The following is a 27,347-nucleotide window of genomic DNA, read 5'->3' as shown; positions in this document are numbered from 1 at the left end:
GCTGCTGCCCTACCACGCTGCTGCGGTGCTCTGGCACGGGACAGGATTTCTACCGTGCTCGGTTCTTGCAGTCGACTACAAGACCGCGATGCGGCGGCCGAGCTAACGGTGAAGAGACAAGTCGAGCACCTCGTCTTCCATATCCGCGCTCGCGTCGGAAGTTCACCGCGGAGTGCATAATCGGATTTCCCTTTCTCCCTCTTCGTTTTTTCTCTATATTTTTTTAAATATATTTTCCTTTTTTTTTTTTTTTTTGAGCGGGATATGATCGGTTCATAGACGTGATTGCAACCGCATTCCGTAGATTCCGGTTATTACGCCTACATTCTGCCTTTCCGAAGGGTCGAAAGGAACGCCCGCGAGCGCTCAGGTGCATTCCCTACGAAGTGCGGCCAAACTTCCTCGTCGGCGCACCATGGCCCAGACTGCTCGCTCGTAGAGGACGACATAATCAGCTATGAGTGAGTAGTGATTATTTCTTTTTTAATAAAAGAGCGTTTCGTACGATGTGTCTGCATCTGAATTCGCAACTTTATGGAGAGATATAAATCTGTTTATTATTTTCTTCGCAAAACTCTCAGCATTTTCAAGACCGTTTGATATTATTACGGCATTATAGTGTTTCGAACTTTGGAAAATGTTTGAATTCTGAAGGAAAAATTGTGCTGTGTTTACAGTGTAATAGTATGATTTTTTATATGAATATAATTTCAGAGAAAAATTATTAAAATGACTCATGTATATATTGCCATAGCCATATAAACATTTCCTTGCACTTAATTTTAGCAGAATCTTATACTATTTTTAAACAAAATAAGAATTGAATCATACGCAACGAAGGATTACAAAAAATCCATCGATCATTTATATTCCGAATTTTCTTAGCTCGTTAATAGTCACCTAACGGTATTATTAGTTGGCTCAACACATACCAAGAGAATTAAGTACCTCTCATCGAATTACCTCGAGGCACCGGGCCAAATAAATTTATAGAAGTGACACAATTAAGTACAAAAACTCTCGGTTTATCGGAATAAAGATTCCAGAATTATGCACACTCACTTATTATCAAATTAAATTAAAAATAAATACATGTTTATATATATTTAGCCAAATAAATAAAAAAAAAAAAAAAACGCGAAATAAATTGGTTGCTTAAACAATTTTTTTTCTATGAGATAAAATTTGTTTATCCAAATGATAAGAATTTTTTGTTGTAACATAAATCTTTTTATTGCATTACTACATTTTTTTCAAATAATTATATATTCTTTTAAAAAATTTTCTGACTTATTTTTCTCATACATGATAAATATGTCGAAAGGTGATAACATTGGATCTACTTTCTTTTGCCTCTCAGCTATAAAAATATTCGTTTATCCGGCTTGTTTCACAAACGCCAGCATACTCTTTGTTGAACTATAGCCACGTCGCGTGGCGGCGGACTCTTCGAAGGGTTAATGCACCTACGCGCGTATCTTACGGCTATCGTCTTCAACGTACACCGTCCGACCTTGAACCGCACTATAGATACACGATGTACTGGTACCTCCCATAACCAGACAGGGATATCGAATAGTTTGTGCTACGCTCGAACGTGAAAAGTTCACATACGCGTTCTTAACCCTTTACAAAGCGCAAAGCCAAAGATCCTTTTAGAACAAGATAATTCATTCGAGTCCATGAAGAAATATAAAACATAAATCTTTTGACCAGAAAGAAATAATATAATCTTAATATTATATAAAAATAGACAAATATGAAACATTAAATTTTTTATGATTAAAGTAATTTAAAGTATAAAGTTTCTTGTTTAATTTGTAAATTGAAATATTTGATGCATGAAAAAGATAAAAAAAGATTATAATTTGTAAGATCTAGTTCAGATACTATTATATAAAAGTGAACTTTACATAAATTTGAACTTTACTTCGTTCTTGCTTCTCAATTTTCTTCAATATCTTTGATCATTTAAAAGCGTCGCAAAAATGAATGGACAAAGTCGCGAAATTATGAACAGGTTGTAAATCATCAATCATGATCTTCAAAGATCATTGATTTAAGAAATGAATTACGTTGCGTCACGATAGATTGAAAAGTCGATAGCGTAATTTATATGAAGCCACAGGAAACGCGTGGAATTCTTTAATATTAAGAGATGATGAATGATGCAGGTTTATCGCGACAATATCCTATACTTTGCATAAACGTATGAAGCAATCCGAGCTTCCAAGAGAGAGTTTATGCATTTTTATTTCCGCCCGATCGACTAAGTGATCAGGAATGATATCGCGTATTCGCGTCTTTAGATGCGATATCGAAAGGAAAGGATAATAAGTGTAAAATTTATAGGCACGATAAAAGAAGCTGGAAAGAAGTGCAAAGATAGGAAGGCGAATAAAAGCAACAAGAATAAAAAAAATCGAGTAGTATTTCTCATAGATTGCATATCCTCTGTCCGTTATTGCTAAATTATTACTGGAATCGTTTTGCGCGAGTAACAATGTTACGCAAGCATTGCGTAAGTAGATCGGAGAATATTACTTTTTATATAATGACACGTTGCGAGCGAATTAAATACGGGTATGGAAAATGTACATTTGCTTTGATAACTCTGATAACATTGCTCGCGATTAAGATTAGAAATGTCTTAAAATATGCACAATTGACATATATTGTTCTCGCGGTTTCTGATATCTTCTGAAGTCTTGGATATTTAACAAATGGATCATTTTAAAACAATTATGATCGTTAATTATTTTTAAGTAGAACGTTTGATAAAGTTTAAAATAATCATGCGGTTAATTATTTTTAAGTAGAGAACGTTCAGTTAAATTAAAAATAATTTTGATATTTAATTACTTGAAAGTCCGATCTCTCTCTCTTTATATTTAATTAATTATTAAATATAATTCTGAAAAAAAAAATTATTTATGTAGAGAGTTCGAGAAGAACGGAATCGCAAAGTGCATACAATATATTCAAAGAAATTATCGAAAGATTTTTATTCAAGCATTCGCGCGTACTCTTCCGTGAAATAGTATACATATGTATATTTCCTAATGCAAGTAATTTATGGAAATTACAGGAAGTAATGCGCGTTATTGAAGCGCCCCGAACACTTTCGTTTCACAAATTTCATCGACCAAACGTTTGAATTGTCGCGATAGTCCACTTCCGGTTCAACGCACCGGAATGACTTTTCGGATCGCATGCGAACGCAAGCAAAGCGTTAACCGTCACGGTCGGTCTGACGAGAAAAATCAGGGCGTATGCTAATGGCGTCCAGTCTGGCAACCATTACGGGAGAAATTGCCGAGATTTACCCGCGAACCGACCAACGAACATGGTGATGGTATGGTGGTCCGTTTGTCCGAGAGTCGTGACCATCGGACCATGATGCTCTCCTGCCTCGGTTCCTGCATCATCCCCCTTCCATTACTTGCACTTCTACAGACGCCGGCTGAATCCGCCGCGATCGCGAGACTTGAAGCGCATTAATTGAATTGTTCACAGAAATATCTTTTATCAGCCATCTCTCATTAATGAAGTAAAGATAAAAGAGGGCTACATTCGAATGGCATATATTAACATAATAGAAAATATTTTTATATTGATTAATTCATGCCTGATTTAAGAAAAGATTAACAAATATAATTAAAGGATTTATATTTATAAATCACGATAAAATATACCACGCATAATTATCGCTTATAAAATTTTCATAAAATCTTGAAAAGTATAATTGAATTAAACACACATACTTTCAATATATGTGTATAATATGTATAGCGTTGTGACTTAAATCGTAAATCATCGGAGGGAAGCAGTCGTCGTTATCGCGAGAACTGATGTCAACTAGCGTTAGCGCTTTTTAACAAGCCGCGGCACTCTTTTACGCCAATTGCAATTAGTGAACTCTATTGTTCTGTACCTGCTACTTACGCGGTTAAGGTGTACATTTGATAACTCGCGCTAGCTTTTTTCACGTCACAGATCGTGACACTTTGATAATTCCGATCGGCGTATTAGCGACGATTTAAATTAATACGGACCAAGTACTCCGATTAATATCTCCAAATAATGTATATAAATGATAACAATCGGATGCTAGAAAAAATTTTGAATGATACAATTATTGTGTGTGTAAAAGATTTTCAAAACATTGACGCACATTCCAAAATTTTCTAAAATATATCTTGTTTGTACATAAATATACGCGATTATAAAATCAAAATTATTAAAATTATTAAAATAATTTTTATGAACATAATAGACTTTTTTCGATTTTATAGTTTAAGAAAACTATAAGATGGCCAAAAATCCTTACAAAAGGAATCAATAATTCCGGGACAGGTAATATGAGCATACGCGCACTTGGTTTACGTTGCGTTTTATGATTGCGTGGCAAGAGCCGGCTTTGCAATTGCGGTCTTCGTTAGTTTTATCCGCAAAGGAACCCTTCGAACAGTGACCGGCTGCAATGAGGCTTACGTTTTAGAAAGGCACGTGCATCGGTGGACGGCACGATCGTGCCCATGGTCACGTTTCTCGCATACTTCATTCCGCAGGAAACCGCAAAGAATCGAATTGTTTAACGTAAAGCTCTTCGCGTAGGAATTTCTTTTTCGTTGTAAAACAATAAATAAAGGCGGCGAGATAAAATTCTCACTACATTTCATTAAAAATCTCTAAACGCGCGATTATTATATTACACTTATTACATTCTATATTATACAATATCATCGTTATATAACATTATTATTATCATATCCTAGATGCCGATCAATAACAACCGATCATCTCATACGCGCCAATTTTCATATCTATTTTCCATCCCACATAAAATTTGTTAGACAAAATAAAATCGACGCGCGAGACGCAAGAGTCGAGAAAAGTCGGAGTCGACGAGATTATCTCGAGATTATCTCCGTCGAGATTGTCCCAGCATGGGGAGACCCTCAGACTGTAACCCGGTGCGACCTACATCCCAGAGGCCAAGAGAAACTGAGTTAACGTCGCGGCTCTCATTTCCGGAACCACTTCTTGACTTCCGTCGCAGGCACCGTCGAGGCACCTGTCGCCCAATAAGTGTTCCGGTCACGAATCGATCGACATTTACCCGCCATCGTACTCGCCCTCTCGAAATTTGATTTAGCAAATAAATCCCGTATTTCTTGCGCGCGAGATATATTAGAATATATAATTGATTTCCGTTTAAATTTAATTTTAAATCATAATTTAGATGTACAATATTTCTTTCTGCTTATTTAAATTGGAAGAAGTGTGAGATTATTGTCATCGCAAGGAACGTTTCCGAAAATGTTGAAGTTAACAAAAGGCATGTCCGATTATTTCAAAGCACCCAGTACAACACGCACGTCTCGGAGACTTGAATGCCGGGTTGGAATCGATTTCGGAGCACAAATTCGCCGCTTGGCGACGCATTTCTGTTCCACGCGAACGGAAAGATTTACTTTGTATTTCGGCGGCGGTGGCGGATTTTCAAGTCGGTAATTAACGGGTTGAAAAGATCGGTGCTGGCTAACGTTTCCCCGCTATTGTGCTACTCGGGCCCACCTCAGTATTGTGCGACGGTTCTCACGGTACGCGATATAAAGTGAAGCATCGCGTAACGCAATTCGGCGGGCGAAATCTTTTCCGTAAAACTGACAAAGTATGTGAAAAGACGTTATTTATCTCTCTCGGTGAATTTACGCGCGAGGTCAGTGGGGGAGCAGAGTAGACTAGTTATTTTGCAAGCTATCATTGTTAAAGAAATCGCAAGTTACATATGTACGCATTATTCGTCTGAAACCGCGCTTTCCTTTAACCGTATTAGATAACTATCAAATAGGATTTCTCAGATGCAGACGCTTCGGTGAGCTTAGAATTTAATTCTAAACTTTCAAATATTTCGATCACAAAATCCCTCATTAAGTTTCTATTAAAACATAATTAACGCGAGATTAGCTGATAGATAGAAGATTCTATCCTTTACACAATATTTAATTCGTCGAAATGAATATAATCATTTCTTATATATCGTATAAAAATGCTGTCGTACAAAAATTTATACATTGGAGTTTTTTTTTTTCCAAATAAACTCTCTTTCGAAATTTTCATACGTAAATCGATTCTGACACGATTATCTAAAGTGGCGGCGTGTACGGCTGCTAATGTTTATTCGTTATATTACACAAGCCAGCCTTAATTATTGGCCGTTATCTCGTCGATAAATCAACCATCCGAAATATACCTTCAAAATTAGCCGACTTCTAAACATAACGATTTCATATGAATGACGCATTGTTGTCGCGAAATCGTCGAAAAACACCGGAATGTCGAAATTCCCGGGAGAGACGTTCTGAACGACGACAGAGAAAGAGAGAGAAAAAGAGAGAGCAAAACTTCAACGATAGATATAAACAATAGGCTCCGAAAATAATAAACAAACTAATAAAAAGAGCTTCGAGGAAGCGAATAATAGTGTCCGTATGTATTACAAAACAATATTTCAACGATAGAACTTATTCATATGTCACTGTTTCTAGTATCGAAGTCGCTGTGTGTACCTGCGCGATTCGACATTGTGAAATTAAGAAGTTGTTGAGAAACACGAAACGTGAACATCATTCTATCAGGCTTCAGGACAATCTCTCCCATCTTGCGAAAGCTTACTGTAGAAGTGTAGAATGATGAATCGAGACAACATGTTACATGTTTGTAAACATAACTGGACAGTAGTATTTCTGGCATTAATATTAATGTAAAATTTAACAGCGGCGTTGTATTTTCATACATAAATATATTATATACATACATATATATATATGAGTGTGTGTGTATATATTAATTATACCTCATTTTTCATAAAACTTAAAACCTTAAAGATTACAAAAACTCGCTGTCTCGTTATTATTAATTCATGACAGCATTTTTATAAGATTTTTATACTTTTTCACTTATTTTATTAAGGCAAAAGATATTTTCACAATAATAATATATGTTAATGTATACCTTTTTTTGCTTTTCTATGTTAATTAATACAATTCAGATTAGATTTCAAAGTTCCACGTTCTAATTTCTGAATCGAGTCATCGGAAAAATATTCTACGGAAGCACGAAGGCGGCGAGAAAGCCAGCCGATTATTCCTCTTCTCTCGGATCGAGCGCGGGGGGAAAAACCGCGCGGTCAAAGATGATCGAAAAAAAGAGCATTAGAATCAAGACGAGCATTCTCGAGAGAAAAGCGAGCGTCGATCGAGCGCAGCCGGCCGTAACGCGATGATCATCGGTGTACGATGATCGATGCTCGAAGCTCTGAAGCGATATGTTCCACCGAGCAGAACAAACCGTCACATAACGTGTCCCACTGCGTCGTTTGCTGCGTAAGCTGCGTAATGCGTACGTATTTTTCTCTCGGTAATGGAGTCCCCAATTCGTCGCGACAGTACAATTGTTGCTTAAAGTTACTTAGCTCCGAAATTGCTAAAATAAGCCACTTTGAGTATTCATAGTTTTCGTAGTTTCGTAGTTTTCCGTGCACTACTTTCGATTTATTATCATGATTTGAATCAAATTTGATTAATCGATATCCATATGAATTAATTGAGTCTATCAAAAGTGAATCGCCGTATGTCGAGAATCATTACATCGAGCGATCGATCCGGAGTTATTCAGTTATTCCTTCTTCGGCACGTCTCCGCTTTTTGCTCGCAGAACAATCCATACGAAAAAAAAATTCGCGACATTGTCTTTTTCTGAGCCGGAGGCCGTGAAATGTTAATCGCCGCGGTCGATAGCGATCAGCCGCGATTTCGCGCGAGAGCCGTTTGTTCTTTTTCTACGAGACATTTGAAGAAAAGACAGCCGACAATGACGTCGTTTTGTACACTCGTTCGCAAATAAGATGTATAAAGCAGCAGCGAATCCGCTTTTTCTTTATTTATCTGGCGACTTAATCGACGACGAGCGAGTTACGTTATGTCTAAAATATCGCGGATTTACGGAAGCGAAACTGGAACACGCGGATAATTTTTCAATTGACCGCTAAGTATATACCACATATATATATCTCGTAAAAATAGCGAGAACTTTCGCCGTGTGCGATCCGCATAATTGAGGTGTTTAGAATAAACAAAGGCATTGCGGAGAATCAAGATTTTACGTGAATCGCTCTGAAAATAAAACTACTTCCATCGAGACGCGTTGGAAATTACAAAGCCATAATAACTGCATTTCTTATAAATATACGTTGTTTTTATTTTGATATATGTGTAAATTGAATGCATGTTGAGACTTAATATCAAGAATTGGATTTTTAATATACAGAGTGTCAAAAAAACCAATCGATATTTATGTGGTAGATAGGACACACCATACTGAGGAAAAAAAAGACTGAAAAAAACAGAAGATCCACATGTCCTCCTTGAATTTCCATACACGCTTGGTATCTTCTTGCGAATCGCAAAGATCCGCAATCATCGGTTGATGACAACTGACTGATTGCCGATGAAATCTTCTGTTATGGAGTATGTATGGAAATTGAATGAGGACATTCAGATTTATAAACACTGTGGTAAACGCGGTTTATAAACACTGAGGTAAACATCGCATGCGACATAGAAGCCAATAAATCAATCATGACGCTAACATACAAAAATGTTTATATCTCAAAAACGATTGAGCTTTCAATCTATATTTACTAAGGTTTTTTTACTCAGTATGGCGTGTCTTACCTACCATATAAATATTGAATAGTTTGTTTTTAATATCTTGTATATATCTTATCGTTCAAATTTCGAAATCTATTCCTGATATAATATTCCATATATGTTATAATAATTTGTACATATTTTAACTGACATTAATTTAATACGACTCCGCCAGAGATTCGATAATGACTGGATTATTCTCGAGCGATTTGCGATTGGTCCTGCTAAACGATCGACACGATGCACTTATTGAGGAGGAATAGCACGTGTTATAATCGCGGCGCGATTCGCTCGAAGGAACTCCTGGTTATTCGCCGGTCCGTTGGCTGCGTATATGTGCGTCCTACGAGATGGAGCAGGTAACAGTACTTAGATAGACGGTTGGCATACTGTGCCGACTGGTAGCGCGGACCGTTACAGGCATATGGAAAGTTCGGCGGGTCGTAAAGCAGCCGTGGCCAGAATGCATATAAAAATTCTATGTGGAAGTACGAGAGATAAGCATCGAGGATAAGAATGCCGGAGGATGTCTCGAGTTAAATGCAATGACGTGTATTACATCCAAGTTAAATCCCGATTAATCCTGACTCGATGTCGATTCATAAGAGATCTCGCTCTCTTGTATCGCTTTTTTATTTTCGCTATTATTATTTACATAAACTCTCGTCTAGTTTCAAGTTGAGATGTCTCTTTATGAAAGAGCTGGCAGATGGGTCAAGTACAGACAGATCTGTTCTCTCGAGTGTTGTGCTGGTCTCTGGAGAGCGACTCTTTGAGACCTTTAAAGTGGACATTTAGCCTCTCGCGGGCAGAAACGACAAGCGGATTAATACGTCGCGATCTCTTGTCCAGGATCTTGTATGCATTTGTTGGTAAAACGCGAAAACACTACGCGAAGAAAGGCGCGGTAGAAGGCGTGAAATGTTATTAACAGGATTCTATTCAACTCGAAGTCGGCTCGTGGAATTTTTGCGTCAACGAAGGATGCGTCACTCGCAAATGTCAAACGATCGTAAATGACGACAAAAAACGACGACTTGAGAGAAATACGCACAAGCTATTATTTGCAATTATAATTTTTAGGAATTTTAAAGGATACAACTTATTAACTTTAATATTGTTCCAAAGTAACTGAGATTAATCGATGCTCCTTCTTTTTCTAGCGAAAGTAAGAAGAGATGGAGGATTGAATAAATCTTAATTTAATTAGCATTTACAGAGGAACGGCTTATGGAAAATTTTATGTCCGTTACTATCATTGCGATACACATCGCCAGAAAATTAACGGCTGATATATCAGGTCTACCGGAAAGTTCTGTCCGTTTTTGGAATAAAACAAAATACAAATTTTTATTACCGTCAATAAACTTTATTTATTCTTCATTTTTGAATTTTTTGCCCCTCAAAAAATTTTGTAAGGACAAAAACAAGTGATAGTCGGTGGGTGCTAAGTCCGGGGAATATGGTGGATGCGACAGAATTTCCCAGCCTAGTTCTGCAATTTTTTGACGAGTATCCAAAGCAGCATGTGGCCTGGCATTATCATGATGCAGTATGATGTTCTTCCTATTGGACATCGCCGGCCTCTTTTCTTGGACTTCTGTATTTAAATTATCCAGTTGCTGACAATACTTCTCCGAATAATGGCAATTACATTATTTAATAAAGTTTATTGACGGTAATAAAAATTTGTATTTTGTTTTATTCCAAAAACGGACAGAACTTTCCGGTAGACCTAATATAAGGGTGATGCCGTTTTATCGGCGTGTTTTCCTTTTCAGACGGAACGCTTTCAGCTTTCGCGAGATAAAATACGAGACGCAAGAGAAACGGTTTTAACGTTGCGTTTACGCACGATTGCAGCACTCTAAATTAGAGCACAGATGTAAAGTAGGCGTAGTACTATAGTACTTTCTCCGTATTTGCTTAATTCAATGCGATTCCGCGATAGCGTCTTTAATAATTAGATGAACTGCAGGAATCGATTTCACACTTTCGCATTTCGATATGAACTTTCTTATTCTTTCGTATTTCCCACATGTTTGTGTGCGTGTATTTGTTATCGTAGCTACGTATTTTTAAAACAATCAAATTATAGAAAAATTAAACCAATTTTTGTGAAATTATCTTCTGATTGGTTTCTTTAAAAATGTTTATTTTTAAATCTCATTGCAAAATATATAATTTTGAACTAAAAAAAGAATTTCAAAAAGTGAAAAAAATTATCAGTGGAAAAAAATATATTGCTAAATGAAGAGAATATTAGTTGATATCGCAGTATTCTCTACTAATATTCACATATCTGTCGTAAAATCTAGAACGTTATTCATACAGATTACAGATCGAACAATGACTAATTTCTGTCACTTCGTAAAGGAAAACACTGGCTTGCAGATTGTAATTGTTCGCTATTTCGATTGTTTTGAAAGATATGCATCGCATTGCAGAGAAAGCGTTACGTGCATTATTCGATATAGAGAAAAATGCGACGTATTAATCGTGGGAACCGATCGTTTGTCTTGGACCAAACATTGACACCTTCGCCAACCATTGATTACTATAATATATCGCAACATTCTAATCTCCGTATCCCGCATAAATCTTGACCAATAATGTATCCGTCATGCAAAATGTGAGGGGCGGGAGAGATAGAAGTACAGAAAGAGGAAGAAAGATAGAGAATGAAAGAAACGGAAAGCCGAAAGAGAACGAAAGTGAAAGGATCAGATTCCTTCGCGAGTATATAGGTGCATGAGCTCGTTATACACGTGCCTGGGTGTGTGTGTGTGCACCCTGCACGCGTTTTGCACGCGCCACGCCGGAAATGCCGGTTTATGAAAAACCATATCAATCCAAAATCGTCGAGAACGCGAATCGGTCGGAAGGAAACGTATCTTATTGACAAGTTGCGAGAGAGAATCTTTCGTGTTTTATATGCGTCGATAAATATCTCGCGGATAGATTCTTTCGTGTATCTGGAGAGAGAAAAATCGAAATTTATAATTATTACAAATAATTAAAAAATATAGATATAATCAAGAGAGGCAATTATAAATAAAAGTTATATTTTAAAATTGATATAATTATAAATATCATAAGTAAAAATAAATATAAAAGCTGGGGCACAAAATTTTAGAACTCAATTTTCCAGTTGGGTGAATTTCTCGTGTATAGATTTTTTAATATAATTTTAAGTTTCTGATATAAATTGACATTTAAAAAATTAAAATAAGATTGTCGCGACATAATTCTTTCCTCACACTTTGATTTACCGCCTTTCCTTTAACCTGCCTGGCAAACCAATACGATAATCGAGGACGATGTTCGCCCTTGCCGGATCCGCGTGTCCAGGTGTGCGTCGTGTTTCCCTGCGATTTCTCCTTACAATCGGTCGCATTCTTCGGTGAAAGGTTATCCAATCGACCGGTCTCGCCCGCCCGATGGATGTCGTAACACTGTATAATCAACCGACAGGTTCTCCAGGGACAGCTATGAGAGGTCTTTCGCCCAATGACTAATCACACTGTCATGCGAAGAAGAAGCATCGCCATTTAGGGAGGTCTGATCCGTTAGCCCAATATTCATCAAATTAATCATTTTGGTTCGAAAGAATAACGTAGTGTATTTTCATAGGAACTATATGTTCACAGTAATATAATTTTAATATATATTCTAGGAAGAAAAAATATATTTCGATGAAAAATGTTTTTTTCTTCAAATTGCACAATTATTCGCGTAAAATATTTTTATTTTTATAATTCTATGATATTTTTCACATTATAACCGCAATTAAAAATGATAATCTTATACAATTCTTGATTAAAAAATTAATATCGCAGATCTTGATTATTCATCATTCTATCAGATGATCATCAGCGAGTCGAGTTGGCACAGTCAAGGTCTCTTACGAGGCAGATACCGGTAATCCTGTATTGTTACAGTCTGATAATCTCTTCATGTCGATACACGCGCACGCGATCGCGATTCACTCGATGTTTTAAGAATGACAATTTCGGTAGTTTCATAATATACGATTGCACGAGAAACTCCCAAAAAATTACAATCTCTTTTTAATTAATTACATTATTATTATTTATTAGAAGTACTCTCTAATTCATAAAGTCAAAAAAAGTCAACAAAATATATATCTACATGGAAAAGATTTTTGAAAGAATATACGATGCAGAGAGCATTTCGATTGTTATGATCATCATTGAAAAATATCAAATGATTAAGCTTTTCTATCTGTCACCGGTGGCATCGTACATAAGGTCATTAACATCAGGAAGTGGAAAATGATCGTTCAGTCATACTCTGATAACGTTTATACCGATCACCAATTGCCGGTGCGGTAGAAGCACTAATTGAGCCAGTTACGATTTAATTATTCCAACGGTTTGACCACGTAATTAGGCGATATTCTTAAGATTATCTCCAGAATATAAAAAACGAGTGCATTGTACGCGCGCGAGTGCACAGTGTACGTATATCGTTAAAAAAACATATTAAATTAAAAATATTTTCCAATAATTCCAAAATTTAACCATTAAAATTAAATCTCGACAACTACGTACTACCTAGCGCTTTAACAAAATTTAGTACAGGAATATTCCTCAATTAATTCGATTTATAGTTAATCTCGGAATTAGACGAAAGATATCTATTAGGCTTCGATTTGACCGGAAACTTATCGGAATTGCTTCTCGATCTTCCGCAATATATATACACATCGAGATAAATCTTCCATGCATTTTTTCGCGCGAATCATTCGTCATAGTGAATAATGATTAATAACGAGTTCCGCGCTTTATAGTTAACGATAATAAAGTGCGCCGCGCTAACTAGCAGCGTGCTCCCATTACCAAGTGTTCCGAGATCCAGCGCCGTAACGATGGCCAGTTTAATTAATTCATTACACGCGCTCACTCGTTCTCAGTCTTTCCTTTTTCTAGTAGATACGGAAATCCGAATCGCCCATTGCGCTCTGAAAATTCCTTATAAGATTGCTACAAGCGCAGGATTTTCATATATGATAAATCACACATCATTGAAGTCTCTCTACTAGAATTTTAATTTTAATTGCAATTATCAAATTACGAGTAAAAAAGTAGCATCACATGCGCAAAATAATGTCACACATATGTGTAAAATAATATATTATGTTATATGTAATTAATAATTTTCGTCACACATCGAAAAAACCCCCAATTAAATCGATAATAAAAATAAATAAAAATAAGAAATGACAAGGATCTTACTATTTGACGATTATTCGAATTAGTGAAAAACTCAATGTTTATCAAATTAATTCTACAAGGATTTCCATTCGAAACGCAAAATAACACATTGCGAAGAGTATTAAATGATTTTCCTGCGCTTTTAACATTAACGGGTTTTTATTATAATGAGACCATATTTTATTCCAGGTGAGAATTATGCAGAATTAAAATTCCATAATTATAAAAATATTCGGACTATTACGCAAGATATCTCTCAAATAATAGAGAGAATAACAGGATGAATTGTGTAATTAATGAATTAGTTCGCACTAGCACTCTGCGCTCATAATAGTCTGCTTTCATAGCGAGAGAGAGTTTTATACTTATTTTTAAATAAGTTACATCCTCTGGGAATTTAAATCTCAAATATTCTTTGCTTTATGCTCACAAGTATAATGGTATATTTTACTCGATATTACTCATCGGTATTTCTATTGATCACGTAATATTTTTTCCCATGCCGGGGGGGCTCGCCAAGCCATTTTTCACGCGACGAAGGAAGGAAACGAGCGTCCGAACGGCGCGATATCCTCGTTTATCGGAAAAGAGCACGTTTACGTATTTACGCGAAAACAATCAGATCGTGAGTGAAAGGTCCGCGTGTTGTTCCTTTCGTCGACCTCGAACGTCGGGAACGCGCATTATAGCCGCATACTGGCGATGTAGGTGATACGGCTATCACGAACCCTTTGTAATCCGGAAGTCTCGCGATATCGTGGCGGCGAGCGTGAAAAACGTGAAAGGTGAGCCAGATTTTCCCAGATTTTATGCCTATAATAGTCGCGCGTGTTTAGGCGAACGAAGTCGGAAGTCGATCCCATGAGATATGGTGAAGAAATCTATCCGCTAATTACACGAGACTCGTGTAATTAAAACTAGGTTAAATAGTTTCGCGTATTTAGGTAAGTGTTCCCAGCGTGTAAAAAAAAATTTTGCAAGCAACGACAATTAAAATCTTAGAGAAAAAACTAGCTTTGTAAATTTTATTCACGTGGGATTATTAGAGAAAACGAATATTCTTTATTATAATATATTCGCGCTTCGTCCTTTATGAATATTCTTTTGAACGACACCCGCGCTGTCTCTCGCAATATTATTGGCCTTGATACATCGTGGCTTTCTCGATACAAAATTATTATTTTTAAATAAAATGTTTGTGCGTGTAGCCTGTTTCATGTCGACTCTTCCCAGTCGAGTGTTGAATGTGAAAAGGCATCTTCAAATTCTTTCTCGACTGCTCGAGCGATTAACATCGCGAACACGCGATGTTTCTTCCGTTCGACAATCGAATGATATGTCTTACGTTGAAGATTCAACCTACTTTGCTTCTATTTGTTCGCGTTCCTGTCCAGGATTACGAATTGCACCGCTGCAATCACGCCGCGCATGATGCACGATACGCGTTCGCGGGAAATCGTGCGAGATGTGGGCGTGTTAACATGACCAAACTCGTGAGACCGGGAAAAACTCGGAAAGTCCGGCCGCAATGCTGTGAGATGTTGAAACGGAAATGCGGCGCAAAACATACTGTGTGTATGTGTAGTAAACAGTCATTATCGTCCATATGTATATAATGCATGCATGGTACATCGACCTGTCGAGAAAAACGGCGTAAAGAAAAATTGATTTTTAACCGATAAGAAAAATCAACGATACGCAAATATATACTTCGAATATAATTGAGATATTAAAAATATTTCATAAATTATACATATATAGGAGGAGAGAAATAATATACATCTCTTATTTAATTTTTTCGAAATTATTTTATAGAATTGAAAGAGATTGTAAAATCGAGATTCGCTTAATTAAAAAATTTTGTCGTAAATATATAAAATTATTTTTTTAAAAAATTACAAAAGGGCCTCTGGCTGTCGAAAGGTTATTGGGCCAATTGGCGATATGCGATTGCAAGACCTTAACGATAGCCATGGAAAATCGCTGCGTGCAAGAAAAGTCGGTGTAACCAGCGCTCGAGAACGCCTCGTTGAACGTACCCAAGCCCATAGAACGAACCCGTTACGAGTCAACGGCCGGAGTGTTACGCGCGATACGTGTCTTCGGCCCGATCTCGCTATCGATAGCCACGCACCTTACGGTGCACGAATTCCTGTGGCTTTTGATCGTGACAGCTATTCCAGCTGATGTGTCTCAATTAAAATTTACTATTCGAAATTTTACGTGCCCAGTTCAAAAATTTACCTATTGTGATTATTATTAATAGTACGAATAAAAAATCCGGAAATCGAAAACAGATTGCACGGCGCGAAGAGAAATTACATAAAATTGTTGATTCGTATTTATAAATTTAATTAGAAGAGAAAAAAGAATAAGGCTCCCAATATTTAATCTCTCTGCTTGACTTATCCGAACCTGTTTCTACTACGTAAGAAGTATTTTTTAGTAGATATTTTACGTAATTATATTATGCACCAAGTTATCATTAAAAAATTGAACTGTTTGATTTCTCTTAAAGTTCGATTACGGGGAACTTTTCGGATCAGAATTTATGCAACTATGATAACGATCGATTTCGATATCATTAAATGCTTTCTAAAAACTCTCTAAACTTTATAGTTTAATATATCAATCAAAATATTTTATTTTATATTTGTGTAAAATAAATTTAAACTATTCTGTTGTAAATTTTCAAAAAAATGTAGAAAAATTTAGTTAACTCAGATAACAAATAATATTCGCGCATCTAAGTGTTAAATGTCTTTCGATATCGATTATAATGCGAAGTATCATAGTGATTTCTCTTCTCGCAGGTTCTGTAGGTTCATTGTCGCACGATCTAACGAATGATTTCCTTCGCTCGTATATGGAGAGAAATGGATCATGCTCGTCGTTACCGTGACGATTGACCGTGTATGGCATAATAAACTCGCAAAGAAAACGCAACGCCTTCTAAGAAATCTAACTACTCTATAATTTCGCGATTGTACGAGTAAATCAATTTAGAAAAGAATATATGTATAACGTTTACGCCAAATGTTTACAGATGAAGGCGAAAGATTTTCCGACGCTAATATTACGTGGAATTTTCACCGGCTCAAAGTTAATAGAACGTTACAAGAAAAAATAAAACACGGAATCGCATGCTCCGTTTCTTCGAATACACAGACGAAAGCGGGAAAATAAGAGAATATAATGCTGACAGTGAGCGAGAATGGCCGGATGGTATTTCGCGTTTGTGAAATGGCCTGTCCCAAGGCTCCACGAAGGGAGGCGCGAAAGGCATTATAATGAAAAGCGACATAATTGCGAGAATGCACAAGCCGAGTTGCGACACGTTTCGAAATCACACATGTACTCACGCGCGCCCAAAGGAATTGGCGCTTTCTCTAAGAGGATGCGCTCCCTACATTTATCTGTGTTATGACATGTGTTATAATGACATCCATAGTATTCGCAGAACTTTGTAGTCTGTATATACAAATAATATATTATTTTCATCTTTTATAAACTATTAAAATTATTATCGATTTTTTTTCGGTAACGTTTTTCAGCATTTATCGGTTTGAATTCTGCTCTGTCACATTTCGCAATCAGTATAAATCTTTTTGTTTTTTCAGAATATTTTTATAAACACCGTAATATATTAAGAAATGGATTTAAAAATTCATTTTTATTGAACATCTTTTTACATTTATTCGTTTAATTCTCTCTTTCGCGAGCAATTTTCCTTTATAGTTATATAATTGCCTTTAAGATTTAAATGTTTCGTATTTATATGAAAATTTAATAAAATATATATATTCATCGGTTTATCTATTTCGTGAGATCTACTAGTTGCGAGAGATTCTCTTTCTGATTTTTGTTCTCCTTGTTTCTCTAAGAGGATGCGTTCTCTGCATCTGTATTATGACATGTGTTATAATAACATCCATGCTACTCGCAGAATTAGAGTCTCTACGTAAAAATAATAAATATATATAATTTTCGCCTTTCATAAATTATTAAAATAAAAATTATTATAAAATTATTAAAATTATTTTTTATATTTCAATATTCAGATGCAATTCCGAAGGAGTTGTTGCTGCTGCTGGCGAGCGCGCTCGTCGCCGCGGCGACAACGTCTTCCTGCCCATGGGCGCAACACGTGGTGGATCTCGAGAGCTCGTGCATCTGCGACAACAATCTAGCTGGAGAGCTCTCGGTACAGTGCGACATCGTCGATTATGAGCAGCTATTGTCGACGATGCGACGTTATGCCACCAAGACATCGATCGATCTCTTCTATATCAACAACAGTACGATCGGCGTCCTGAGGAACGACTCGTTCACCAATCTGAGAATTAACAACATGCAGCTGTCCGGTTGTCGCATCATGAGCATCGAGCCGGAAGCTTTCAAGGGTCAGGAGCACTATATGAAAAGTTTGAATCTTAAGGATAACGAGCTCACGGAGATCCCCGCCGCCACTTTAAAGACTCTGAAGAATCTCACCGTGCTCGACCTCTCGATGAACAAGATTACGAGGGTCAACGACAACGCCTTCGTCGGCACCAAGCTGATCACGCTGAAGCTCTCCGACAACGAGGTCACTCTCGCCCCGGGATCGTTCCGCGGCTTGGAGAGGACGCTGAAGAATCTCAACCTCAAGGGAACGCGACAGAAGAAGGTACCGGAGGCGCTCAGAGGTCTGAAGACCCTGGCCTTTCTCGATCTATCGCAGAACAGTATACGCGAACTTCCGGGCACATCCGGAACCAAAGCTTTCGACGGTCTCGATTCCCTCACGGGATTGAATCTCGAAAGAAATCTGATTCAGAATATCGGCCCGGAGGCGTTTTACGGTATCAGGAATACTCTGAGCTCCCTGAGCCTGCTNNAGCGGCTATCAACAGCGTCCATGACCTGAGAGTAAGTAATAAAAAATTGTAGAAAATCCTAAAATCCGGGGAGTTTTTAAATTTCAAAGACAAATTACGCAAAAAATTATAAATTAATAAGGCTTAGTAGTCTTCTCTTCATCAGTTCAAAAATATAAAAGGTGGTTGGCATTTTTTCCGTAGTTATCTCAATTATCTTGACTATCTCGATTTACTAGCATACTTCTTTTTAAGGGTAGTAACTGCTTGTACTGACTATTTCTTTTTGACGGTAGCGATCAAGCTATATTATTTCCTTTGAAATGATTGAGCTATTCTCCAGGTGCTGGACATCGGATTCAATTTGATCACCGAACTACCGGTCAACGCCTTTCAAGGGAACCCGTCAATCACGCTGCTGGCGATCGATGGTAACCCGTTGTCCACGGTACCGGAAGAAGCGCTCGCTCGGCTAAACGGTACCCTGCGCGGCCTAAGCCTGGGCGGACGATTCCTTATCTGCGATTGTCGGCTACGATGGATCGTCGATTGGATCAAGACACGAGATCTGCAGGTCACCAGTCGCGAACGCAAGCCGCAGTTCTGCGGTAGTCCGCAGCATTTGCAGGACAAACGCTTTTACAATATCGATCCTAACGGTAAATCCTGCGCGCGATGTTCGCTTGAAATTTGACAGATTTTCTCAAGTCCTGAGAATTTAATTTTCTCTTATTATATATTATACATATATAAAAAATATATATTATAACATATAAAATATGTATAACATATAAAAATATATTATATATAAATATATTTTATATTATATAACTTTTATATTATGCATGCTTAGTAAAGTATTCTCAATAAATTGTAACGAGACAAGCTACTCGAGATTCGCGAATTAAAAAACATACCAAGTTAAAAAAGATTTCATTAATTTAAATCTAAAAAGAGTATATAAAAAGCTTTATAATAAATTACGATAAATATTAAAATATTCTTCAATAATATAATAAAATATAATAATATAGTATATTTTTAATTTGCTCTGCGGGAAGATTTAACTTTTAATTCAAATCATAATTTATTTAGGGTGTGAAATTTTTATCCAAGTTACTTTTCGATTTCGCAGGAGCGGACGATTCCTTATCTGCGATTGTCGGCTACGATGGATCGTCGATTGGATCAAGACACGAGATCTGCAGGTCACCAGTCGCGAACGCAAGCCGCAGTTCTGCGGTAGTCCGCAGCATTTGCAGGACAAACGCTTTTACAATATCGATCCTAACGGTAAATCCTGCGCGCGATGTTCGCTTGAAATTTGACAGATTTTCTCAAGTCCTGAGAATTTAATTTTCTCTTAAATCTCTCTAAGGATAAATAAAATTTTATTCTTCTAATTAAAACAAAAATGAGTTAAAAATTGAACAGGCTATAATTTTTTTTAGTTTGGGAAATTAATTAATTTAACAGGAAAATTTACAATATTCTTAATCCAGAAAATTTAATTTTCTTAATGCACAGAAAATTAAATTATTCCAATTTTAAAATTGACTTTAATTTATATAAATAATATATATACAAAGCAAAAAGTCAACTCTAAGAAAATTAATACTCAATGTAAAGAAATATTACATATATTTAAAGGATTATAAAAATCAATTACAGACATGAGTTGCGAGCAAATACCTGAGATAATCGGAATCGGAACGGTAGAGAGCGTGGAGACTAAAGAGCCAACGGAAATGGTAGCTGATGGAGATGTCAGTAGCCATCTTCCAACTGTTCGATCTAGTATTTCCACTACCGAGCTAATCACCAGTACATTGTCTACAACCACGATGACAGTATTGTCGACCGAGCAGAAGAGAACGATACCATCCTCGACCTTCGTCCCAACGACTCGACCGACCGTTGCGCGAACCGGAAACGTCGTGGTCGTGAGAACTACCCCGTCGCCGCCGAAGCAGTTGCAAGAACAAATGCAACAACATCAACCGAGACCGCCATTGGTCTTGGGATCGCCGTTGTACAAAGCAAAATCGAATGAAAATATTATTGTAAAGGATGTTCTTAGACAAGATAACGCTGTCATCATATATTGGGATACTGAAGCGACTAACATTCTGGGCTTTAGAGTGATCTATCGTTTGTTCGGAGATAACAGTTTCAAACAGGCACCACCGCTTGAAGCCAGCGAACGAGAGTTCAAGATCAAGAACGTGCCCTTACAGGTAGAAAATATGTCTTATTATCAAGAAATTGATATTCAAACAAATGATGGAAAAATGAAATGGTGGAAAAATCGATATCTTTATTAAGATTTAAACGCGCGCGGCTATTTTAGGAATGCATCGTGGTTTGCGTGGTCTCGCTGGAAGAGACCAACATTACGCCAGCGAATGTGCCGTACAATCAATGCCGGGAGGTCAGGACGGAGAACTCGCCGACCTCGAACATGGACAAGATCACGATAGCTGCGAGCGCGGCGATCTGTGCCACGATCGTCGTCGCGGTTATCATCTTCGTGGTAGCGAATCGACGCCGCGCCCGGAAGCTGCACACCCTGCACAACATCGATCAGACGAAGATGGGTGGTCCGATCGCCGGTCTGCCGGTCAACTGTTGCTCGAACGTGGGTCCAACGCCCAGCCCCGGCGGACCGTTGTCGTCGATGGCCACTCTGAGCGCTTACAATGCCCAAAAAGAGTGGGACCAAGTGTCGGCCTATAGTAACAGAAGTATACCGCGGCCGAGGATCTTCCCTATTGATCGACAAGGTGATCTATATAGAATTTACAGTCTCTACTTTATTTCTTTTTTAATTTTTAAAATGATTTATCGGTCGTATTTATTTATTGTATGATCCTTCTTAAGATAAAAATATAAGTGAACAAGTACTTTTGTGTGCATGGTAGTATAGATTGCCAATCATCTTGTTCTAAGGTGTAAGTGACGCGAAATGGATTTCAGGATCGATCACCAGGGCGTCCTGCATCGACGACGTGCGCTCCCAGATCGGGCACTACAGCGGCAAAGCTGCCCGGTCGATCGCCGACGGCCAGTCCCAACACAGTTTCTCCAATAACTCTACGCGGTACTTCGCCAATACCGCGCTGGCCTCCAACCTCGTCAACACGAGACCAGGTCGGTTTACTGACATTCTGTCCTCGCACTTATTCCCGTAGTATTCATCAGCGTTTTTTTTTTAATCTTCGAATCTTACTGACGTATTTTTGTTTTACATTTCAGAATTACGACAATCGCGTCAATCGCTGGCGGCCGCCTCGGACCGGATGTCGCGGTCGAACTTCTCCGGCAACCACTTGCCGCCACACTCATCAGCTAGACGACAACGACCCCGATCGCGCAACCGCAATCTCGAATCGAATCCGCCGCGACCCGGTAGCCGGTACAGCCTGGCAGACTCCACACACACTCTCAACAACTACGATGAGAACAACTGGACCGACCACGACATGGACATCTACATGGCCCGCAATCCAACTACGAGGAGCGGCCTCGTACCGCTCTAAAATTCAGTGGCCTCAACATTATCTCATCGTTCATTCTTGCTCAAGCGTGTTCAAATAGAATATCCAGTCCTTTTGACAGACCATGCTTCTCGCTCGTGCGATTCGCTTTTAAGCTGAAGCGATGCTGAGCATAATCTAGGTAATCTTGACAATAGTTTCGATCGAGGAGAAAAGAGTCTCGAATGCGTCGAATGTTTTATTTTAGAAAATATTCGTCACAATATTTATATGACTGAATTTAACTTTTTTTTTCTGAGAGATCTGATATATTCGATGTGATAAAAGAATCTTTTTTTGGCACATTCAAAACTTACCGGCTTCGATCACGGTCGATGCTAACATGACGCGGCAGGCATTAACGTGTAATATTTGTGCAAATACGTGCAACCAGTGCGATTTGGGAGTATTAGGTTGAGAAACGGCCTTAGATATATGTCCTTGTGTAGTTCTAAGCAGTTTTATGTAAGATAATACTTTTAATTACCAAATCGTTGAAGCGAACAAGCCGAGAGTGTCTTTTTCGGCTTGCTTGAATGCACAATTTTCAGATTCTTATCGTAACGCGACGGACTTTACGATTCTATTATTCAAAGACTGCAATCGAAGTGTCCGTCTCTAGAGAGAAGCGCTACCACGATCAAACGAACTAATATATCGTGAAAACTCCACGTCGCTCGATCCCTCTGAACGAGTGGAAATACGAGAGGGATGCAAAATGAGAGACTTTATAAAGCTCTCTGTAAAGTCTACCTTTTATAACAGTGTATTCGCACGTGTATTCGCATGTGCGCGCATCGATGACGAGAACGACTCGTCCGGCGTACTAATGACGAATAAAGAAATTACTTCACTACTCACCCCGGTATCAGGATGCTTCTCTCCCAACGGAATCTGATCTCCTGCACGAACTCGTGCCAGAACTGAGCCAGGGCTGTCACGCCGCCAAGATTATGCGTGCAATGCGCCGCAACGACCGACAAACGCCATACCAAGCTGTCCATCGTACAGGTCTTCACGCCCTTCCATTGATCGTCCTCTACGTTGCATGTGGTGATGTCGTTGTAGGGAAACTTCTGCAAGGTTTTTCAATCTGCGATTATTAATTACGTTTATACATATGAATCTTTTTTTTATATGAAAACTGTTCATCTAAAATAAAACGTTGAAGCTTTAACGATATTACGTACACGTACCGAAGTATCATCCGCGTCCGGAAAGAGGAAGTAAAGTATAGGCAACAATATCTCCTCCGAGATTGGACCTTCGACATTCTTATTCTTCTTCGAGCTCGTCCTGCCTACTACCGTCGAAATCGTGGGTATTCTAGATTCAGTGAGTATGTTGAAGGCCGAGCTCAGCATTTGGTCGTCGTAGATATAAGATGCGTTCTCGCCCAGCAGCTCCACCATAGTTTTTTGATTGTTACACAGGTGCAGAAAGTCCGTCATATATTCGCCAAGTAGACAAGCCGGTAAAGTCACCATTTTTACTTGTACCGACCACTCGGGAGCGAGTTGTGGGTCGAGATCCGAATATCCTTCGCTATCCACAACCACATTATCCGACATTTCCGGCCACGTGGTGAATAAATGAAGTTCTCTGAAAATGTTGTAAAATAAGATATATTTCGGATATAAATTAAAATGTTTTATGATAAATAATCAAGGGCATAGCTGACTTTTCTTGAGTTCAAAAGCAAAACTTATTCATTTTTAGAAAAATAAAATTATCTTCTTTCTGTTAACAATTATTAACTATACCTTTACTTGCCAGGTAAAAAAAAATCGCTTTCTTTATTGCTATGCCTCTGATGACAATAAACATGTTAAGTTTAAGTACCCGACAGGATCGAAGGTCGCTCCAAAGGGAAGTTTACCCAATTCAGCTACGCCTAACGTTTCCCCCTGCATAAAATCAAAATCTGGAGGTTCCTGTGTCCATATACTGTTAGTCCAATCCTTCAACAAGTAGGAGAACCTAACTGATACCATTATGGAATCAAGCTTTACCCCACAGCCCTCTCCTATCTTCTGCTTGAAAAGGGCAAGTAAACCTGTAAATAATATCTTTTTGTAAAACTTTTATATCTAAACATATTTTAGTTACAAGACAAATTTCGTATTATTTAGATTTAATTAAAATATAAAAGATGCATACCAGTGAGATATTTGCAATGTGACGGAACTTTTTTTAGATGCACCATATCGAGATTCACGCAAGTTCCTTTACCAGCGCAGCATCCGAGATACATTTTCTGCCAAAGTTCCTGCACCTGCACCAACGCGGGAATGTAACTAAAATATACAGAAACAGTAAAGATTCCTGCATCAGAAATAGTTTTCATGTCGCAAATCGACTATGCTTACCAATTCGCATTGTTAGCTGCAATTGTCAATGAACTGAGCAGAATTTTGATCCGTGTCTCGTCCGTTAAACTTGCTTTTCGAGCTGGTATTAAAACGAGGAATTCTCGAATACCATAATAACGAGCTATTTCCATGCAATTATCATTAAGTCTCACAAAATCATTCGATATATCCAACGCATCTTTTTGACACTGTATCCATTCCTCGTCATTTTCCTCCTGAGAATTTGTCATATCCTCCTCTTCATCCTCCTTCTTTAGCTTGTAATGTTTCAGCAAAAATTCAACATCTGAAATATATGTAAATGTCAACAAAAAATCCAGAGAAAGATAACATTTGTAAGATTTGCATCGTAATATAGCACATAGAAATTAAAATCATGGTATATGTAATCCACAAATTTAAAAATCAATGTAATCATCAGCTCCACTTATCTCATATCTCTATACAAGATAATCCCACACAAATATTATATTTCTTTTAGCTGCAATTTGTATGATAAATGCAGAATCGATATTTCTTTATCAGGAACTTTTCCCTTATCAAATGTCTGTTAATTGTTTATTATATCCGATACTGAACATCGCATTCAACTTTATATATACCATGATATAAGTTTTCGAGTTCTTAAATGTTGAAAAAGTTTTAAGTAAAATATCTGTTAAGCGTGAACCTGCAAAATTTATTTTCTCCGAGGCCTCGTGCCATTGACAGTTGAGAAAGTCCCCCGATTTGAGGGGGCCCGCGATCCTTGCATGGGACAGTTTCCATTCGTGCATGATTTCCTCGAGCCGTGCGATGAACACCTCCCACTCGGAAACAGTGGTGAAATCGTGATGATAGAAATCCTCGATTTCCACATGATTCATTTTCGCAGACGCGATTTCCAATCCAAAGAGGCAATGTACACTCGTGTCGCGATTCTATATCTCTATCTTCATAGATATCTATTCTTACGAGAAAGCAGTATCACTTTACCAGTTTTCTGTCCCGCTTTTTTCACAAGACATAAACTCTAATGTCAGTTTAAAAGATTTCACAGGTATTTTTTAAAATTCTTTTTTTCTATTAGACAATAAACACTTCAACTTTGTACATATGCATTTGACATTTCCACAACTGATGTGAGCTGGTCGCCTCAGCTGATCGCCTTCGCGTTTCACTCTTTTCCTCATAGATGGCGCATAAATCTATCTCCAGCAGATCGCGACATCTTGCGCAGAGTACACAAAACTTATTTCGAATTCAAAGATTCATAGATTGTGGGAGAATATAATAAAAAGACAGAACATAGAGAAGACACACACAGTGATAACAGGATGATAATGTAAATATATAGAACATAAAATGCAATATATAATTTATATAATTGTTAAAGAGTCCGCCATCAAAACTAAAGCAGCTATATAGTTATAATATATTCAGATATATATACTGTGTATATAATACATTTTTATGATTTATTTATTTTAAAGAACGGACACATAACCGTGATCGTAAAAGCAAAGAGGGCATAAACCAACGCAGGTATATAAAATTAATGAAATTGCAAATTTGAGAAATATATTAACATGCAAATTGGTTACATAGACACTCTATATGTCTAATTAGTCTAATTATTATACAAGACGAACGATCCATCATATCTCTCTCGATGCGACAATATTTAGCTGCGGATAACTAGTACTATCAATTATGTAATGTTTTTCCATAATGTTGGTGCATTTTATTATTGTTGTCGTGATAATGAGTATCTAATCTTCGTCTTGCATTGATTTATAGCATTCGAAGTTTGATTACTTGCAAATTTTTGCCGGAGAAAGATCTGCTATCTATTCGTTGTCCGCTATTTATTCCGCCGATTTGAAAAGAGCTAGAATGATTTTAATCGGAGCGTCTTTTTCGCGCGGATCGGCGTGCTGGCGTCAAAATTTATTTTTATATCGCCACGGGAACTCGCGGCGCGAGGATTAGAAAGGGGAGAAACGTACACTCAAGGCGGAAGCCTGTTACGCAGTGACGCTCAAACGATGAATTCCTGTAAGAACAGTCAATGAATTAGTAAATTCACAATCGCATTAATATTCGATTTTTCCAAAAGAAGAGAAAATTACTCGCTAAATATTTTACTTTCTATTAATTGAAGAAATATATTTATCTTTTATTTTTTAAATATAGTATAAAAAAAAACCTATATAGCTCATATTCTATAGTCTTATAGTTTTATATATACATATAAAGATTATACAAAAAATCTTTCATTAAAAGTTTTATATTATTTACAAAGAAGTTGAACAGTAAAATTGAGCATATGTCAAATTTCCGAAGTTTTAAACTTTATATTGCCTGTTTTATTATTACTTCATCTTCCATTAATTTATTGTATGTGTAAGAAATGCGTGCTCTTATAAAAAAGAGCGATTTTCAAACGCTAATAAAAATGCAAGTATTCAAGCATTGGAATTTGCACAATTTATCACGTGCGATTTAAGGCGCATGTAGTTTATAGTTTCATACTAAATATAGTATGGATATTAAAATAATATAGTCACTCTTTTTTATGTACATTTTTATTCTGTTTGTAGAATAAAATACGTATTTCTCTGCAGAATTTAAATGGACAGAAAAA

General features: G+C 37.4%; 2 protein-coding genes across 3 annotated transcripts in view; one reads left to right on the top strand and one right to left on the bottom strand.

Annotated features, from left to right (window-relative positions):
* Positions 1-25,853, bottom strand: part of LOC115234568 (rab3 GTPase-activating protein catalytic subunit) — a 31,095-nt gene extending 5,242 nt beyond the window's left edge. Inside the window, exons 1-6 of one of the 2 annotated variants that reach the window (XM_029805743.1) lie at positions 25,392-25,853; positions 24,719-25,007; positions 24,510-24,646; positions 24,192-24,405; positions 23,540-23,951; positions 23,211-23,425 (exon numbers count right to left, since the gene is read on the bottom strand). In XM_029805743.1, coding sequence (XP_029661603.1) covers positions 23,211-23,425; positions 23,540-23,951; positions 24,192-24,405; positions 24,510-24,646; positions 24,719-25,007; positions 25,392-25,587 — 1,463 coding nt within the window. In that variant the 5' untranslated portion in view covers positions 25,588-25,853. The remainder of the gene's footprint in view (positions 1-23,210; positions 23,426-23,539; positions 23,952-24,191; positions 24,406-24,509; positions 24,647-24,718; positions 25,008-25,391) is intronic. The other variant, XM_029805745.1, reaches the window with a different exon arrangement.
* LOC115234569 lies at positions 192-23,204 on the top strand. Its single transcript, XM_029805746.1, is given in 8 exon segments — positions 192-461; positions 18,016-18,831; positions 18,834-18,865; positions 19,157-19,472; positions 20,485-21,050; positions 21,164-21,596; positions 21,790-21,963; positions 22,069-23,204. Coding segments are annotated over 8 exon segments (2,625 nt in total). The 5' UTR covers positions 192-457; the 3' UTR covers positions 22,353-23,204.
* Positions 25,854-27,347: the final 1,494 nt, after the last annotated feature.

This window comes from Formica exsecta, unplaced genomic scaffold (assembly GCF_003651465.1).
Source record: "Formica exsecta isolate Colony F162 unplaced genomic scaffold, ASM365146v1 scaffold20, whole genome shotgun sequence".
Lineage (NCBI taxonomy): Eukaryota > Metazoa > Arthropoda > Insecta > Hymenoptera > Formicidae > Formica > Formica exsecta.
This window is presented reverse-complemented; position numbering and strand designations above follow the sequence as displayed.